The following is a 19,923-nucleotide window of genomic DNA, read 5'->3' as shown; positions in this document are numbered from 1 at the left end:
TTTTATGTCCCCAGCTTGAAAATTCCAGAAATGCTGGGTTTTATGCTGATTTAACAAGGCCAACTCTCTGTAGGCAGGATGCTTTTCCAACTCAAATATATTAGACATCCGTAGTTACCAACCTCTAGTTGCCAAGTATACATCACTTTGCTATAATCCCATATGGCTTGTTTACATTGTACTTCTGGCAATTTCTCCAGGGGATTTTAAATTTAATCTAATATAATTGTTACCTCTTATCATATTAAAACTTGTAGGTGTCTTTTTCAGTTAACAGTTGATTTTACTGGGATAAGCTCAAAGAGCAGGAAGGAACGCTGAGCACCACTCAAATTCCATTACATCCTTTTTTAAGCACAGAAAAAAAAAGTGGGAGGGGGGACGTGACCCTCCTCATTTCTAATTCTATGGAAAAAAAATTCTACATCATTTTGACTGCGGATAACCTCTTACAAAATGCTCTTTAAGTTGCATTCTCCAGTCCCAATGTGACCGTTCGTTGCGGACCTGTACGGCCTTAAACCGTAATTCCTAGATTCAAATTTTACATTCAATCGTAAAATTCCATTTGGTTTGGGCCTCCCGAATACATCCGTCAAGGAAATGTGGAGTTGTTCTGCCCCAGCTACGAACCCCAAAGAACGCAGCACACACGAAGTCCATTCAAACCTTAGTTTACTAAATAAACCAGTCTTTTACAACAACGGCTGTTAATTAACTGCATTAACAGCAGCCAAGAATTCAAAGAATAATAACTGAAAGCTTACTATGGTTGGCAGAATGCCCAGAAGCAATTTGCAGGAAGCTGATAAGATAAGCAAGACAAGACACGAAGGTATGTGAACGAAGTTGTTCCCTGCAAATTGCTTCAGTCGGTGTTCCTCCTTAAATAGGCTAAGGGAGCCTAGATAGCTCAACAGACTAAAAGCCTGTTATTAACATTCAGCTGTCTGCAATTATTGCAAGGTCGAATCTCCCCAGGCTCAAGGTTGACTCAGCCTTCCATCCTTTCTAAGGTAGGTAAATTGAAGACCCAGTTTGTGGGGGCAATAAGCTGACTTTGTATAAAATATACAAAAGTATGAAGGCTATTGCTTAACGCATTGTAAGCCGCCCTGAGTCTCCGGAGAAGGGCGGCATATAAATCTAATTAAAAAAAAAAATTAGCCTCGAGGAGACCTCCTCCTGAAGAGCCACTCTTGCCTTTTGGCAGCTCTGTGCGCCTGTGCATCGAGAAGAGGCTCCTCCTCTTCATCCTCTTCACTTAAGGGAGCTTCCAGAGGTACTGAAGATCCTGGCTGAATCCCTGCCTCTGGCACCACATCTTCTCCAGCCTCCTCATTGTCCGACTCGAGTGCCAGCTGCACAGGCTGCTGGCAGAGCACCACACCAGCCTCCTCGCTGTCTGAATCAGCTACTAGCTGCACAGGCCACGTACGGGCCACAACCAGGAGTATAATCCATCGTTTGCATATCCCGAGGACCCCAAAATGTATCCACCTCTCAAAAATCCTTCAGTGAGATTCCATAACTCCTCCAAAGATAGCAGGGTGCATAAAAATCGATGATTTATCCACAAGATTGACCCAACCAAGCTTCTATCTTGTGTCTGTCTTGGGGTGACTAAATCTACCAAGTCCTTCCATTACAGATAGTCCTCGACGTACAATAGTTCGCTTAGCAACCATTCAAAGTTGCAACAGCACTGGAAAAAAAGTGACTTATGACCATCGCAGCATCCCCATGGTCACGTGATCAATTTCAGACGCTTGGCAACGGGTTCATATTTATGACGGTTGCAGTGTCCCGGAATCACCTGATCATCTTTTGTGACCTTCTGACGAACAAAGTCAATGGGGAAGCCCAATTCATTTAACAACCATGTCACTAACTTAACAGCTGCAGTGATTCACTTAACAACCGTGGCAAGAAAGGTCATAAAATGGGGCAAAACTCACTTGACAACTGTCTTGCTTAGCAACATAAATTCTAGTGCTCAATTGTGGTCGTACGTCGAGAACTATCTGCATATCTAGGATATTATCTTTTGAAAGGGATAATTGTAAATGTAATTAAATAATCTTCTTCCGGGACCAATTAGGAACAACTAAACACACAGTTTGATTGAAGGTTAACGACGATATAAATAATAGCTGCTATAAGGACATCATGATCCCATAACCTCTGCCCTTTGACCTCCTTACACCCACTTTTTCCATTCGGCAGGCCTTCCATATTACCAAACGGTTCAATCTAAAACCAACAAGTTTACTTATAGGAAAGGTAAAGGTAAAGGTTCTCCTCGCACATATGTGCTAGTTGTTCCTGACTCTAGGGGGCAGTGCTCATCTCTGTTTCAAAGCCGAAGAACCAGTGCTGTCCGAAGACATCTCTGTGGTCATGTGGCCGGCATGACTCAACGCCAAAGGTGCACGGAACGCTGTTCCCTTCCCACCAAAGGTGGTCCCAATTTTTCTACTTGTATTTTTTTACGTGCTTTCGAACTGCTAGGTTGACAGAAGTTGGGACAAGTCACGGGAGCTCACCCCGTTACACGGAGCTAGGGATTCGAACCCCTGAACTGCCGATCTTTCGATCGACAAGCTCAGCATCTTAGCCACTGAGCCACCGCGTCCCTACTTATAGGAAAAGTTGAATATAAACCATTTTGGATAACCCCGTGGCTGTGAAATTTCCATGCCACAAAAATTCGAATCTACTGAACCCAAAATGCAAGGAGAAAGGATTGAAAAACATTGTCGTGTCCCGTCCCCCCTACACACAAATCCATGTCTAGAAAATATTTCCCACTTCTTTTGATTACTTCAAGTTATGGATTCAGGAAGAGCTGAACCAGGTAAGATGGCATGAAACGAGATCTTATCCAACGCAAAAATTGCTGGATTTCTTAAAGGAGATCAGAAGGCAGCCAAGAAAAAGGGAGGAGGGATTGAAGTTCCTTTTCCTACTTAGTCCTAAAGCTGTGAGTAAGGGACAACTACACCGCCAACCTTTACTCTCCAAGATCTGCAAGGACCCGTTGGCCATCTGCTCCTTTTATCTCAACCATCTATTTACCCAACTCCAGTGTTTGTGCAATGAATGTTTTAAGTGATGCAGCTGCAAAACTCATTTGCTATGCCTTCTTTTGTGAACCATCATCAACTATATTACTTTTTCCCCCTTCTCTGAAACAGGTCTATTGACAGATGAAACATGCCCTAGCATACAATTTAGCTCATGTCGGAGGCAATCTTTTGCGTAGCGATACAGCTGCACGCACAGTCATAAAAATTGAAGCACGCCCCAAAAGGAACAATCACATAGTTAAAAAAAAAAAAAAACCTGCTTGCCGACTGAATGTCTTTCCTCCAGCTTCCTTCGCTTATTGGTAGTCCTCCATTTACGACCACAAAGGGGCACCAGAATTCCTGCTGCTAAGCAAGGCAGTCACTAACGGAGTTCTGCCCGCTTTGGCAACCTTTTTGCCACGGTTAAACCAATCGCTGCGGTTGTTAAGCGAGTTGTGCGGCCGTTAAGCAAATCCGGCTTCTCCCATTGACTTAGCTTGTCAGAAGTTGGGAAGGTTGAACATGGAGATCACATGATCTCAGGATACTGCAAAACCATGATAATACATACATCCTGGGTGCCAAATGTCTGGGTTTTGCGACTGCAAGGGATATTGCAACGGTTGTTAACTGAAAGGACTGGTTATAATCCTTTCAGTAACTTTGAACGGTCACTAAACGATTGCAAGCCAAGGGCTCCCTGGAAACTCTGATCTATCCACTACGATAGATTCATACTATGGACTATAGCAGTGATGGCTAACTTTTGCGCCTTCACGTGCCAAAAGCGCGGGGTGCGGGGGGGTGTCACGCACATGCGTGCCCACACTCACAATTCAATGCGTCCCGCTCCCTCGAGTATGCGTGCGCAACCCCCAGTGCTCCCCCCACTTTTGGCATGCGATGGCCAGGGTTTTTTTGCCCTCCCCAGGCTCCAGAGCCTTTCTAGGAACCTGGGGAGGGCGAAAACAGCCTTCCCCTCCAACCCCGGAGGCCCTCCTGAGGCCAGAAACAGCCTGTTTCCCAACTTCCGGTGCACGCCGGAGATGAGCTAGGGCAACATTTGCATGCCACCGATATGGCTCCAGGTGCCACCTGTGGCACACATGCCATAGGTTCACCATCATGGGACTAGAGAGTCATAAAGCAGGGAGAAGCTCAAAAACAGTAACTGTGACAGGGACCTGGAGTCCTAGTCCTAGTCCCTTAAACATGAGCCAGCCGTGTGCGGCAGTAGCCAAAAAAGCTAATACAATCCTTGCTTGTATAAACAGAGGCATAGAATCAAAATCACGTGAAGTATTAGCACCCCTTTATAAAGCCTAAGTAAGGCCACACCTGGAAATACTGCATCCAATTTTGGTCACCGCGTTACAAAAAAAAGATGTTGAGACTTTGGAAAAACTATGCAGAGAAGAGCAACTAAGGTGATTAAAGACCTGGAGACTAAAACCTATGAAGAACGGTTACAGGATTTGTGTATGTCTAGTCTAGAGAAAAGAAAGGCTGGTGGGGTGGGGGGGCATGTCAGCAGTATTCCAGTATTGGAGGGGCTGTCACAAAGAAGAGGGGGTCAAGTTATTTATCCAAAGCACCAGAGAGCAGGACAAGAAAAAATGGATGGAAACTAACCAAGGAGAGAAGCAACCAGGAATTAAGGAGAAACTTCCTAACAGTGAGGACAATTAACCAGTGGAACAGCTTGCCACCAGAAGTTGTAGGTTCACTGGAGGCTTTTAAGAAGAGACTGGGCAGACACCTGTCTGAAATGGTATAGGTCTCCTGATTGAGCAAGGGGCTGGACTAGAAGACTTCCAAGGTCCCTTCCAGATCTATTCTGATTCACATCTTGTTTGCGTAGGAGATGACCAGCCTGAGCCCAAGAGGGGGGTCAAATGTATGATCAGTTTGGAGTCTACACACACACACACACACACACACACACACACTGTAAGAGACCTAACTCCAGCCCTGTGAAATCAGTTGATTCTTATCTAATGCCAATTCATCTTAACCATTAGTAGATCAGAGGCATAGGTCACATGAAATAAACTTGTTAAGCACTTTTGAACTCTATCCTGGCTCCTGACTGTTTTGCAATGGAAGTTATTATTTTGTATAAAAAAAGGATGGGTGTCATTTTGTCCTGTTTTACACATCGCACTCAAGTCAGAATGGGGTTGGCTTCTACAGCACCTTTGTGACTTGGGTTGCCTTAATATGAAATCCAGCCACAATGTTTTTGCAAACCTTGGATTTAGCATTATCCCTCAATCATGCCATGATACCTTTTGCTCAAAATCATGGCTTGGGTGCAACTGGATAAAAGAGGCAATTATAGAACCTCTGGCCATTCACTCCACATACAAAACCCACTGAATTCATGAGATTCTGAATTGACTAAATGCTGTGTTCTATGAGCAATAATTAGTCATGTTACACCAATTATGTGTTATGCATTACAGATCATCGTGTTATAAGAGAACATCGGGTGTACCAATCCATGCTGGCCAATGTATACACCACGTAACATACACTCATATAGCATTAGGCACTGATTCAAGAAAACACTCACAAATTCACACTGCCTACCTATTATTGCTAAGTATTGCTGAGTTTGAGTTTACAGTCGGCATGTAAAGATTAGATAGACAGATGATGATGATACATAGATCGCTAGATAGATGGATGGATGGATGGATGGATGGATGGATGGATGGATGGATGGATGAATAGATAGCTAGATAGCTAGATGGATGGATGGATGGATGGATGGATGGATGGATGGATGGATGGATGGAGAGATAGATAGATAGATAGATAGATAGATAGATAGATAGATAGATAGATAGATAATAGATTGATGGATGGATGGATGGATGAATAGATAGCTAGATGGATGGATGAATGAATAGATAGATAGCTAGATGGATGGATGGATGAATAGATAGATAGATAGATAGATAGATAGATAGATAGATAGATGATAGATGGATGGATGGATGGATGGATGAATAGATAGATAGATAGCTGGATGGATGGATGGATGGATGGATGGATGGATGGATGGATGGATGAATAGATAGATAGATAGATAGATAGATAGATAGATAGATAGATAGATGCAATTTTAGATGGCCAACCATCAGAAGCAGCTTGAATGAAAGTATAATTGAAAAAAAGCAAGGTATATCTAAAACAATCTTTTGCTAACAGTGGTTTAAAACTGCATAAATAAAGTTTAAAATCTATCGTCACAGTTTTCAGGCATTTTATTCTACAGGAGTTACAGAGATGACAGGACTTGTTCTAGCTGTAAGGATAATCCAATATCTGGAAACAAGTTCTTACGTCCTGTCCATTTCCACAGTCCACTTCGTCCTTTTTTGTAGAAACCCAGGCCAAGTTATATTCTCCATTAAGCACAGGCAAAAAAAAAAAAAAGAAGAAGAAGTATATGAGTTAACAGTTTCTGGCCGATCAGATGGGAGATGGATATTCTAGGAAACAAGATCCATCAGCTGCCCTCTTAACTTCCTTCAAGAAATAAAGGCTGTACAGTATTTTATTTCAAATGTGATTACAAATTGCTTCTTCTCCACAAGCATCTGATTTAAAAACTGTACACATATTAAAGTTGCAAATAAACAACAACAATAACAACAACAACCCTGCAGTGTTGTTTCATTCATTACCTATAAGAGGCCTCCCGGACAAAACGCAAACCATAAATTAAAAAAAGAGAAAGTAACGTATCATAGAAACGGTTCTTGAATTAATGCAGAGAGAATTCATGCTCCACTAAATTTGCAGCACTGTACATTTGCTGACCACCGAACGGCAGTGTAAGGTTGTTTAAGGCTTATTAAAACCCCTTTTTAAAAAGAAAAAAAACTCTGCAACCTCTCCTTCGTAACAATGTCTCTCCTTTCTTTTGAAATCATCAACACAGCAGCTCGCTTGATACTTTTCCATGTTGCATTTGCCAAGGAGAATATACACACATAAGGCTTTGTTCAAAAGCTGCTACAATATCGCCTGGTGAAAAAGGCACGTGCGTAGCACACTCGCACACACACACACACACACACAAGCACACCCTGCATTTGGTTACACTGCATTTATTAAATATTTGAAATAAGCTGTCAGCTCTCATTTATATAATTCTCAAGCCACCGGCTCCACGGAGAGCTACTGGGGATATTTCTTCCCACCACGCATCTCTGAAATTAAGAGCTGTCTTAAACAAAAAAGAAATTTCACTTTGCTGACATCCATCCACCAAGGATTAAATGGGTCCAACGAGAAACTTCTGAAAACACTCCCCAACATTTTTATTATTTTTTTTTGGTAAAAAAAATTATCTTCTCCTTCCCTGCTGGCTTTCCATTTTCCCAAACTTTTATCAAGTGACACTAACAATAAACCCAGATATCGGTGAAGTCTTTGCAAGGCATTGCAATTTCTCAGTATCTTAAGGGAGCATCTCACACCAGAGCGCCCCCCCCACCCCCGAGGTTGCACAAACAGAGCCAAAGGGGACGAGTTCACTGTGAAAGAGCTCTTTATAATACAGGGACGAAGGCCCAGTGCTAATAACTTGGCCTGCTATTGACACAAGCATAGTGCAAATAGCCAAGTCCTTTAAGGGAGTAACATGAGTCACAATGTACCTCTTTAAGTTTTGAAATTTTTCCCTTTCCTTGTCTGGCAGCTGGTGAAAACAAACCAGATACGTTTGAAACATATTTTGTGTAATGCATTTAGCCGCAGGGAATATCCGTCCCTTCTGGCTATTACATGTATTCTGTCATCTGTAATCTCTTGACAAGAAAAGGAGATATCAATAAGACACAGAACTAAGCAGGGGCTACAACTTTTCCAGCTGGCTCAACGAGACACATTTAAAAAGGGTTCCTTTTTTTCTTGATGAAGACAGGAGCTGCTGAAGGATCTGGTAGTCACCTCCTTTCTCAGTTGGGGTGGTCCTGAGTTCCTCAGGCTTGCTCCTTTATTTTAGATGCAAGGCTCACGAGACCCCCATCAAGTTTCCCCCAGAAAAACATACTCGGTTAGTAGAATCAAAATCCTTGCTTTAACATCCTGGAACCAGGAAGAAATGTGGAGGAATGTGGAAAAGGAGTGGGACTATTGTGAGAACAGGGACAGAGAAATGGCAGGCGGCAGACAACACACAATCACTAGTAATCCATACAACTGTAATGCAATCTAAATACCCAGCCTTAAACGTAAGTCTGATCTCCGTACAAGCTGACCCACCAAATAAAAAGGAAACATACCCAGCAGCTGCCTCCAAACTCCTGCATTCAAAGCAGAACCAGCAAAAATGTTTATTGTTCCCACCCATCAACCCCAAGACAGAAAAACACATTTTTAAAAATGCACTTTTTCTTTTGACTTGGAAACCCCATGCACTGGGATATTTTCTTTACCATCAGGTCCCCTATGACCCAAGAAAACCACCCTATCCTGCAAGGAGCCCACTTTGGAAGCGCCAAAGGAGAAAACTCTGCCTTATTTACACCAAGCTGGGAGGAAGTTACAAGGGATTGTATTTGCAAAGGGAAAGGGGGAAATAGAAAAGAACAAACAACAACAACAACCAAGGATGATTTGCAAATAAGTGAGAAAGGATGGAAGGGGGAAAGTTCTGGCGAGGAAGAAAGAAACTTGAGAAAGTTCTGATTTTAAGAGGGGGAAAAAAAACCTAGTTTTAAAACCAGCACATCAGCACAAGTTGTAAGATCAAGACCATCTCTTCCCCCCCTCCCTTTCTCCTGCCTTCCCTCGAAGTACAACCCAACCAGAGCCACCACCATCCCTCTAGAAGCCAAACCAAACTACGACAATAACCACAACAGCGTCCAATGCAAGTCCAAAAACTGTAACACAGTTATGCACCCCCTGGAACAAAAGATTAAGGGGTGGGGGATAGAAAGAAATAGAAATAGAGAGAAATAGAGAGAGAAGGGAGAGGGGGGAGGAAGGGAGAGGGAGGGGGGACGACAGGAAGGGAGGGAGGGAGAGAAGAGAGGGAGAAGGAGAAGAGGGAGGGAGTGAAAAAGGGAGAGAAAGAGAGAGAGGAGAGAGAGAGAAGAGGAAAGGAGGAAAAGAGAGAGGAGTGAGAGAGGGAGGGAGAGAGAAGAGAGGGAGAAGAGGAAAGGAGGGAAAGAGAGAGAAAGGAAAAGAGAGGGAGATGGAAAGAAGAGAGAGAGGAGCAAAGGAGGGAAAGAGAGAGAAGAGAGGGAGGGAGGGAGAAAGAGAGAGAGCAGTGGAAAGGAGGGAAAGAGAGAGGAGTAAGAGAGGGAGGGGAGAGAAAGAAGAGAGAGAGAGGAGGAAAGGAGGGAAAAAGAGAGGAATGAGAGAGGGAGGGAGAGAAAAAGGGAGGGAGAGAAGAGAGAGAGAGAAGAGGAAAGGAGGGAAAGAGAGGAGTGAGAGAAGGAGGAAGAGAAAAAGGGAAAGAGAGAGGAATGAGAGAGGGAGGGAGAGAAAGAGGGAGAGAAGAGAGAGAAGAGGGAAGGAGGGAAAGAGAGGGGGGGAGGGAGAGAGAAAGAGAGGGAGAGGGAGAATAATGAAAGAAATACTCACCTTGTTGTAGCTGTAGTAACCCAAACACTGGGTAAAGTCCAGACTGGAAGGGTCTCCGGGAAGGGAGCTCCCCGAGGCAGCGGGATAAAACCTTACATCCATTTCGCAGGGTTGATATCTTGGGGGGCAGCAGGGCGGGAGGGGGGAGAGGGTGAGGAGGGGGGGATTGGAGGAGGAGGAGGAGGAGGAGGGGGAGTGTGTTTTTTGGGGGGGGGTCTTAAAGAGAGGAAGAGTCGGAGATCTGCTTGATCCAAAGAGGCGAAGTTCTGGAGAAGCTTGGACTAGATCCACCTTCCAAAGGGCTGCCCCCCCCTCCTCTCCTCCTGCCCCAGCACACCCACAAAAAAAGAGGCGCGCGCGGGCGCAGCACACACACACACACAGAGAAAGAGAGAGACCTGCACTCTCCGAGCAGGCAGCGCGGAGCAAGTTGCCGGGTTCTGCGGGGAGGGAGGGGGATTGAGGGAGGAGGAGGAGGAGGCGGGATGATAGAGAGGGGGAGGGGGAGAGCGGCAGGTGAGCCGGAAGGGACAGGTGAGGGACGCTCTAGGGGGAGGGAGGAAAGGGGGGAAAGCCACCGAGACGGAGGAGGAGCCGCTGTCGCCGCGGCTCGAAGGAGAGGAGGGGGGTCGCGCGTCCTCACCCCCTCCGCTCGCCCGTCCCTTCCCCTCGGCTCCACCCACCCCTCTCTCTCCCTTTTCCCAATGGCAGACAAGGAGCCGGGTCGCCTTCCAGGTGCGCCACACAAAGGAGCCACGCGCCCGGAGCCGAGGAACAGCGGCTCTTCCATCCACTCCTCCTCCCCCCCCCACCTCCGCAAATCAGCTCTGGGTGGGACGCCGATTGGAGGGGGGGGCGCTGAGGGGGGGGAGGAAAGAGCGGGGTGCGCGCGCAGTCCCCTCCCTTCACCCCCCCCCACCCTCCCCGGCTTGGGACTCTCTGAGGAGAAGCGAAGCTTTCTTCCCTCAAAGGGGCCCAAGAGCCCCGGCCAGGCGGGAGGGGGATTCGCGTTCTTTGGGGGGTCCCTGATAGCCTCCCCTCTTCCCCGGGGAAGGGAAGGGTCTCTCCGCAAGGCCGAGAGAAGGCGGCCACGTTTGAGGCGGGAAAGTGGGGAGCAGCCCCGGAATATTGAGGAGGCGGTGGGTGGGTGGCCCCGCTTCGCCTTCCCTCCGCGACCATTTCGCCTCAGAAACATGGCGCGCTCGCTCGTCGTCCTAACCCCGGACGGCTCTGCTCGGTTATCCCGAGTTTTTCGGGGAGCTACGTGGGAAGGGGCAAACTTTCGGGCGATGGTCCGGCCGTTGACCGGTTGGGCGAGGCTGGGCGGGAAGAAAGAAGGTGGGAGGGGGAGAATTGGACGACGCGCGACTAATTGGACGTGTGGACGCGGTTTTGTGGTGGGGGAGAATAGAATAAAATAGAATAATCAATAGAATAAAACAGTCGGAAGGGGCCTTGGAGGTCTTTCTAGTCCAAGGGTCTCCAACCTTGGCAACTTTAAGCCTTGGTGGACTTCAACTCCCAGAATTCCCCAGGCAGCTTTGCTGTCCACCAAAACAGTATTTTGAAGAGAACTGGCTGGCATATCCAGACAGGCATCACCAGTGTAGTTTAATATCTAAATTAACACACTTCTGAGGTTTACTTCATGCAGTGACACACAAAGTAACAAAATGCCCTGGGTTGGCACAGGGATTTTAAGCCACCACAACACAGGTAAGATGACATCATTGTCACAGATAACAGAAAGCACCTGAAAAGTGCGTTAAAAGAATTATGACATCATGATGCTCTTGACCTCCGGGTTCCTACAATAGAAAAACCTATGGTTTGTTTGTTTTGTGACTTTAAAACAGTTCTCGCTTGAACAAGTTGTTATAATTTTGCCAACGTTTTCAGAAGTAGTTTGCCATGGCCTCCTTCCAAAGGCTGAGACACACCCAGCATGCTTCTGCCCCTAAGAAGGCAGGACTAGAACTTGGGAGTTTTCAGCTGGTATTATATTATTTTCCTTCATAACTACTTTAATCTATTTTTTCATACTTATTCATATGCAAAATCTGCCTCTGACCTGGGATTTAAGCAAACTTCCACCACTATAGTTCTATCACTAGCATCATTTGCAAAATGTTCCAGGATGTGCTTTCAAACACTTCATTTTCTTGAAAGAAAGAAATAAATTGCCATTATTCCACCGCTTGTAATGGATTATTGATTCATACTAATGTCTGGCTGCCTCAGTTTAGAGGTGACTATACAATTCTTCTTTCTTTCTAGCATCCAAATAGGATTTGAAACATCCAAAGTAGACCACTTTAAAATCTTTTCCTTCAAAGATATTTAAGAAAAACACTTGAGGCCTAAATTAGATATGGGACATAAGACAGGGGAGTGTTAACTGTAGGGGAATTGCAGAAGTGTAAGAGGGATTAGGAACTACATGCATAGATGGTAAGAGTTCTGTTTTCATGTAGAACACCAGATTTTGCCATTTATCTTTTAAGATTAACTTTGAACTTTCCTCTCTTTGCCCTTAGTGAAACTAACATACAGCAAGAATTGTCTCCAGAGGAAATGGTAGATACAGCACCATAGTCATATCACATGTATGTAGAGAGGGCCGGGGCTTAGATTGTGCTGCCATCTTGATTTTTTGGGAACCCTCCCATGGAGATTCCTGTTCACATCTATGAATTGTCATTAGGTGGAAAAACAAACACTTAATAGTTGGGTGTAAGAAAGAGATTGGCAGTCCCAAAGGTGCTTTTTCAAGAGGCAACTGGAATTTCTGGTTTTTCTTTGAAGACCTTTCGCTTCTCATCCAAGAAGCTTCTTCAGTTCTGATGGATGAGAAGTGAAATGTCTTCAAAGAAAAACCAGAAAGTCCAGTTGCCTCTTGAAAAAGCACCTTTGGGACAACCATGACCTGGATGACTGAGAATCTCCATAGACAAAGAGATTGGCATTGAAATAGCAAGTATGAGGTAGGACTATTTCTGATTCTATTCTTACAAGTAAATTTTTATGCAGCCTCAAGTATTGTATGCATCAATTTTTCCAATAGTTTGGATCTGAACATTAAAAATGGAAGATTTTTTTAATTACATCCTGGTTGGTTGGTTGAGATCCTAATAATAGTATAGAAGAAAATCGTATCTTTGCCAGAACAGGCAGGATCGTTACAATAACGCTACACAGACTGTGTGTTGTTATATGCATATATTTAAAAAGCCAAGGGGTGGGTGAGAAGAGCAGACTCAACCCTTTTGAGATTTTGATCCTTCAGGACAAATACCAACTGCCCTTCCCACTGGCAAAGAACTAGTTCACAGTTCACTGGTATGCCCAGATAGGAAAAAGAGACGTATGGTGGTTTGAACCTTTGGACTTCTAAAGATAGGGAGTTGGCAGTTCCTCCTTCTCTGCTCTTTCTCCTAGAAAACCAGCTGTGAACTAGAAAGCCTATAAGTATCAATGCACTAGGACTGATGAGGTTACTTAGTCTGGGTAACGAAACGTCTTCAAGAAAACAACCAAGCGCAAAGACCCCCTTTTTGAGTTCAGCTGTAAATGGGCTAAGGTGGTTAATCATGTACCATCAAGTCCGTGTCATCTCTCAGCAACCACACCGATAGAGGTTCTCCAGCATAATCTACCCCAAAGCCTCGCCCTTTAGGTCTTTCAATGGTGTACCCATCACCACTGTAAATGAGTCCATCCACCCAGCTGCTGCTGGTAGGTCATCTTCTCTTCTATCTTTCCCAATATTATTGACCTTTCAAGGAACCTGGGTTTTTGTGCCATGTGTCCAAAACATGGTAAATGGAGCTGGGTCATTTGTTCCTCAGTTGAGAACTTTTGACTTGCCCTGTGATCCATTCATTTGAGGGACCAAGAGAGATCTCAAATGGAGAAGCAGTTTTGCATGATGTAATGTGAAGTCCATTGACTGTTTCCAGCCTCCAGAGAGCCTCTGGAGCCTGGGAAGGCCATTTTTACCCTCCCGGAGGCTCAAGAAAAGTCTCTGGAGCCTGGGGAGGGCAAAAACGCCACCCCCCTCCCCGCCCCCATGGTGCAGGAAGCCGACTAGGCCACACCCACCATGGCCATGCCCCACCCAGCAACCAGGCAGAGAACCCCTTGCTAAAATATTTGAAGCCCACCCCTGCTCACATCACCCTTTATAAGAGATGGGAGACCACATTTGACATTAGCTTCACATCTGCTCCCTTGTCCCAATTTCATCTGAGAATCGCATTGTTTGTTCCTTCGGTGAGCGGTTTGTCTAACATGTACATTTAGAAGACAGCTATAAAATCGTACTAGAAAATAAAATAAGACTGGTGGGCTTTCTACATGTATTTCTGCAGAGGGTGGGCTAATCTTAGCAAGATCCTTCCAGCAATGACATCCACCAACGTAAAGAATTTTATGACCTTCTTCAGCAACTTGCGTGAACCACACAACCCAGGATGTTGTGTTGCGTTTTTAAAGCAGATGTATTTTGTGCTTAGACTTAAACCTGTAACTGGAATGGGGCCCACCTACCCCTGTTTTCTGGAACTGTTTCAAATCTTCCCTTCGCCCCCACCTTCTCAGCATTTCGCCACCTGTTTCGTGAATTCATACTCCAAAGGGGATCTGTGCAATTAGGAACAAGGAAATGAAAATAAATGACCTTGTTTGTTGTTTGCAACAAAGGGACTGTGCAAAATTAATCCAGCAAAGCTTGACCTTATAACCTCAGGAAAGGAGGGGGGAAAACCTCTTCCCTGGTAATAAATGCACAACACATCACACACACACACACACACACAGCAAGTTGTTTTAAAAAAAGCAAAAACATTATCAAGCAACTCTGCCTCTTTCTTATGGATATTTTGAGGAGGATATTCAAAATATTAAATATTGAATAGAGGAATTTGCATGAAAGCAAAGATGTTTAGGCAGAGCTAGAACAGGGAGGGGGGTCATTAAAAAATCCACACAGCGGGGAAAGCGTCGGATACATCAAGAGCAACTTCAAAAATAAAGGCAACCCTTGATCTGCATTAGGGCTGGGTTTGGTGTTGAGGGGGGGTTTTTTTTGAGCTTTGCTTTGGACTTGTTGATGCTTTTCCTGTTGGTTAAATTTGATCAACTCTCCTAATGAGATTTGGGGAGGTGGGAAGGACTGTAAGAGAGATAGAGATAGGCATAATTATCCATCTGGGTTATTTGCTCTTCCATCCAACCTTATTGGGTACAATTGATACTAACCATGCAGCGAAAGGGTTGGTCATGATGATATTGTCCATTTAATTATTTCTTTGGTTCATTGCAGGACCGTCCCAGGACCGTTGACTCAGACGTAATCCCTGTAGAGTTCAATTAGGCTAACTCCCAAATAGGGTTGTGTCAAAGGACAATGATGTTGATCTGTAATGGACTGTTACTGGCTATTTATCTTGCTCTCTGGCTGCATAGGACGTGTCACAAACAAACTTTGATTCCCCCCCTCTCTTTTGACTATTAATGAAATATTGAAAGTGAATGAAATCAAAGCAAATTACTTGTTGGTACCTATAATTCAGTGAGATATGGATTGCGTGTCAATGTTAATATAATAACCATGGGGTTAGTTAGGACCGTGAAGTCCCTCCCCGTCCCTTTGAATTAAATTTTAAGGTTTAATTTTTAACAATCCTTGCCTCTATTTTAAAATTTTATATTCTGATTTTAGATTTTTTTAAAAAAAATTATTTGTACAACCCCCAGAGTCCCTCTATGTGGGAGATGGGTAGTTTCTAAATTTGATAAATTAAATATATACAGCAGGGGTGAAATGTTACTGGTTCGGACCGGTTTGAGCGAACCTGTAGTAATAAAAGCTACCGGTTTGGGCAAACTGGCAGTAAAAATAATGCTACTGGTATTTCCGATGATCAGTTGTGCATCAGCTGAGATTCGGGAGGCCGATCCAACAGACAATCAACTTGTGCTAATTAGGCTATGCTGAAGCTGAAATGGGCTGTTTCTTCTTGCTGCTTGCTACAAGGAGGTAAATTGCTGGGAGGCAAAGGCCAAAGGGTGGGCAGGACTACATTTGGTGTATAAGACGCACCTAAATTTTCACCCCCTTTTAGGGGGGGAAAAGGTGCATCTTATACTCCGAAAAATATGGTATATACATACACAAACACATACGCACACACATAGTTCTCAACTTATGACCACAGTGTGTGTGTGTGTGAGAGAGAGAGAGAGAGAGAAAGAGAGAGAAGAGAGAGAGAGTGTAGACCAATTCAATTTTAGGAACAGAAATTTAATCTATATTAATTTAATGTAATAAATTTATTTCCAATAAATTTAATTCATAATTGACAAACGTAAATGTTTGTTTTTCTTCACTCATCCACAGACCAGGATGATCTTAGATTGCATTTGCTCTCATGGAGTTGTTCCATTCTCCATCTTCACCTTGTCATCTTTTATATATATTTTCTAGGTCTCCCGAGGTCACGATGCTTTGTTATTTACTGCCCGGTAGCTCAACCAGCCTTGTAACATTTATCTTCCCAATTCCCTTTGGCGTCCTCTACAACTTCGAGATGCGCTTCCCTTAATTTCCTCTTTTCTCAAGAATGCAGGGTGCTCTGCAGCCTCCTTAAATTAAGCAAACTTTCTACCCTGACCCCTGCTAGCTGGGTGCCCCCATTACACCTTTGCTGTTTGAACTAGGTCTGATTCATAATAAGGTAACCAAAACCTCATCCCCATTTTTTGTGTGCCAAGAAAATGATGTCATATGGACCTGATGGAGTTCCATGAAGGAGGATAGGGGGTTTTTTTTAACTCTTTTTTTTTTTTCATTAAAACCAATACTAAAACTAGCTTTAGTCATTCCGTGTCCAAAACTGTGTTCCAAGTTCTGGAAAGTGTTCTTTCTTTCCATGTGAAACAAGCTTTGATTTTTCTACCTTATTCTCAGGATGTTTGCTATGTGGTGCGAGTTCTGAACTCGCACCACCAGGAGCCTGGTGGTGCAGTGGACTAAACTACTGTTAAAGTAGTATTTAGCTGCGAGTTCAATTCTCACCAGGCTCAAGGTTGACTCAGCCTTCCATCCTTCCGAGGTAAATAAAATGAGGACCCGGTTTGTGGGGGCAATAAGCTGACTTTTTATAAAATAGAACACCGCTTAGGGGAGGACAAAAGCCCTACTAAGCAGGTATATACAAAAGTATGAAGGCTATTGCTTAAAAGCATTGTAAGCCGCCCTGAGTCTTCGGAGAAGGGCGGCTTATAAATCAAACAAATAAATAATAAATAAATAAACTTAATATACTGTAACAAAAGGACAAAATATGCAGCTCTTCGGGGGAGGGAATATCCATCTTCCCATCCCCAGAATGCCAAATTTGAACAAGGTCCAATTCCTTCCTATTGGGATTTAATTGAAAATTTGGAATAGCGCCAGTAATAATTTAACAACAACAATTAGATAGCGCCCAATGTTCAAGTCTTCTATATCTTAAGCCTATCTTCTGGAGTGTTGGCTATTCCTGCCAGTTTGGTGTCACCTGCAAATTTGATGAGTTCCCCATCTATCCCCTCGTCCAAGTCATTGATGAAGATGTTGAAGAGCACTGAGCCTTCAAGTATTGGAAGATGTTATCATGTCTCTACTAAGTCTTCACTTCGTTAGACTAAAGATACCTAGTTCTCTTATGGTTTAGCCTCCGCCCCTCCTGATCATCTTTGTAGCTCTTCTCTGCAGTCTTTTGAAAAAAATATCTTTTTTATACTATGGTGACCAGAACTGGACAAAGTATTTCCAGTGTCATGATTTATAATTTAATGTTCTTATATGAGCCCAGCCCCTTTATTGCTGCTTCAATCAAATGTAATTAAATAAATCATGGTTTCATCCTATTTATACGAATATGCAAATGGTATGGGAAGATACATCTCTTGTTCGATTCAACCCGAAAGTCATTCCTTCATTCCATGGCACAATAAACAGCCCAGATTAGGCACACGACATAATTCCCATTATGTTAATTCTACTTTAAAATATATTGTGCAGAGGGCTGCAACAATCAAATTATCAATTATAATGTCTACTCCGAGTAGAAAAGTGTTGCAAAACAGAGGGCTGATTATGGTTCCACTACTTCCAATCTGCATACTCATTGTTTAGTACAGGGAAAACAAATTATCTTGTGTTGGCCTCAGTTCAAATTTAATTAAAGGAGTGCAAAGCAATTATAATAAAGTACAATGGTGTAGTAATGAAAGGAAAATAACTCATTAACCTATTAATCTTTATTTATGTTCCTCTCAAATAAGTATGTAATTTCTTTATCACCATATCCCATAAGTACTCACAGGCTTTTCTAATGCTCGCAGAATCTGACCATGTTAAACATCAGACTACAATTTCACGATTTCACTTTCTACAAATTTGATTTCCTCCTCCTCCTCCTCCTCCTCCTCCTTCTCCTCCTCCTCCTCCTCCTCCTCCTCCTCCTCCTCCTCCTCTTCCTCCAGCAATCCTTCTTCTTCTATTGCTTCTTCTCCTTCTCCTATTCCTTCTCCTTCTTCTATTACTCCTCCTCCTCCTCCTCCTCCTCCAGCAATCTTTCTTCTATTGCTTCTCCTCCTCCTCCTCCTCCTCCAGCAATCCTACTTCTTCTACTGCTTCTTCTCCTTCTCCTATTCCTTCTCCTTCTTCTATTACTCCTCTTCCTCCTCCTCCTCCAGCAATCCTTCTTCTATTGCTTCTCCTCCTCCTCCTCCTCCTCCTCCTCCTCCTCTTCCTCTATTTTCAACCTATTTCTCTGATAAGTACATTTCAACACTGTTCATTAGTCTTTCTCTGCTCTCTCTCTCTCTATATATATATACACACACACACACAAATGCATGCAGAGAGAAAGAGGGAGGGAGGGAGGGAGAGAGAGAGATTTTTGGCCTCTGCTTCTCCTTGACACTTGTCAGTTCTAAAAGGCAAATCACACACCGAACATTGGTATGCCTCAGTTATTGTGTAAGGGGAGAATTTGTTCCCCAAACATCTGCTGCGTTAGATAGTGTTACATTAAGACATAGCATGAAAGCATATTATTTTTAAGAGGACTTGACACAGCTATCCCTTGTTAATCTTTCTAAACTGAAGGAAGATGGTACAAAAGACCGGGTTTTTTTCGCAAGTAGCCTGTTTAAGATTCTTGGAACAAATTCTCTGGAATTGCTTGATTTCTGCTTTGGGGGAAAACCACCCACAGACCTCGCTTTTATTGGAAAGTCAAAGAAAAGGATGCACCACAGAAGGACTAGTTGGGAGGAGACCACTGCATTTTCGAAACCTTTCGTTTTAAAATTTCTAAACTCCCTGTCTCTGCCCTGAGCCTTTGCAAAATACTTAAAGGTAAAGGTTCCCCTTGCACATATGTGCTAATCATTCCCGACTCTAGGGGGAGGTGCTCATCTCCGTTTCAAAGCCGAAGAGCCAGCGCTGTCCGAAGACGTCTCCGTGGTCATGTGGACGGCATGACTAAATGCCAAAGGCACACGGAACGCTGTTACCTTCCCACCAAAGGTGGTCCCTATTTTTCTACTTGCATTTTTTTTTTTTACGTGCTTTCGAACTGCTAGGTTGGCAGAAGCTGGGACAAGTAACAGGAGCTCACCCCATTACGCGGCACTAGGGATTCGAACTGCTGAACTGCCAACTTCTTGATCAACAAGCTCAGCATCTTAGCCACTGAGCCACTGCGTCCCTATCGCAAAATACCTATACAGATTTAAAAGCTATTTTCCCCCTCCAAAAAACTTGCATGTGCACCATAAAAAAAACCGATAGAGGTAATCAGCAAAGTTTGAGGGTGTGTGGTATACTGAAATAATTGCAAAAACCCAAAGACAATAGACCAAAAGAAAGAACAATGGGCCCAGATGTGACTTTTAAGAATATCTGACTCCACAGGTGGATCGTATTTAATCTATGTTCTTTCTGCTATGGAAAAGGAGCACGTTTTACTAGACAAAATTGAGATGGATCTAAAAGTGGATTTTAAAATGACAAGCTATGTACAATAGGAAAAAAATGTTGATGTCTTAATAATTAAAAGGATTTACAAATCAAGAGAGTGACCTGGAGAACATTCCTATATTGGATTTACAAAAGAGGCTTGTTAAAGCTTTGAAACTTTTTGTGTGTGAAAATAGACAAAAAAAGAGAGAAAAGAAATCAAGTTTT

General features: G+C 43.6%; 1 protein-coding gene across 3 annotated transcripts in view; it reads right to left on the bottom strand.

The window, feature by feature from the left end:
* Window positions 1–10,315, bottom strand: part of TOX3 (TOX high mobility group box family member 3) — a 75,864-nt gene extending 65,549 nt beyond the window's left edge. Inside the window, exon 1 of one of the 3 annotated variants that reach the window (XM_087877121.1) lies at window positions 9,681–10,315. Coding sequence is in view for 2 of the 3 variants with exons in the window: in XM_034426494.3 (XP_034282385.2) it covers window positions 9,681–9,782 (102 nt within the window). In the remaining variant the exon portion in view is untranslated. The remainder of the gene's footprint in view (window positions 1–9,680) is intronic. The other 2 variants (XM_034426494.3, XM_060682505.2) reach the window with 2 other exon arrangements.
* Between the last annotated feature and the right edge of the window lie 9,608 nt (window positions 10,316–19,923).

Source organism: Pantherophis guttatus, chromosome 11, assembly GCF_059756535.1.
Source record: "Pantherophis guttatus breed Tessera chromosome 11, ASM5975653v1, whole genome shotgun sequence".
Taxonomy (NCBI): Eukaryota; Metazoa; Chordata; class Lepidosauria; order Squamata; family Colubridae; genus Pantherophis; species Pantherophis guttatus.
The sequence above is the reverse complement of the archived record's forward strand: the minus strand, read 5'-3'. Positions and strand labels throughout refer to the sequence as shown.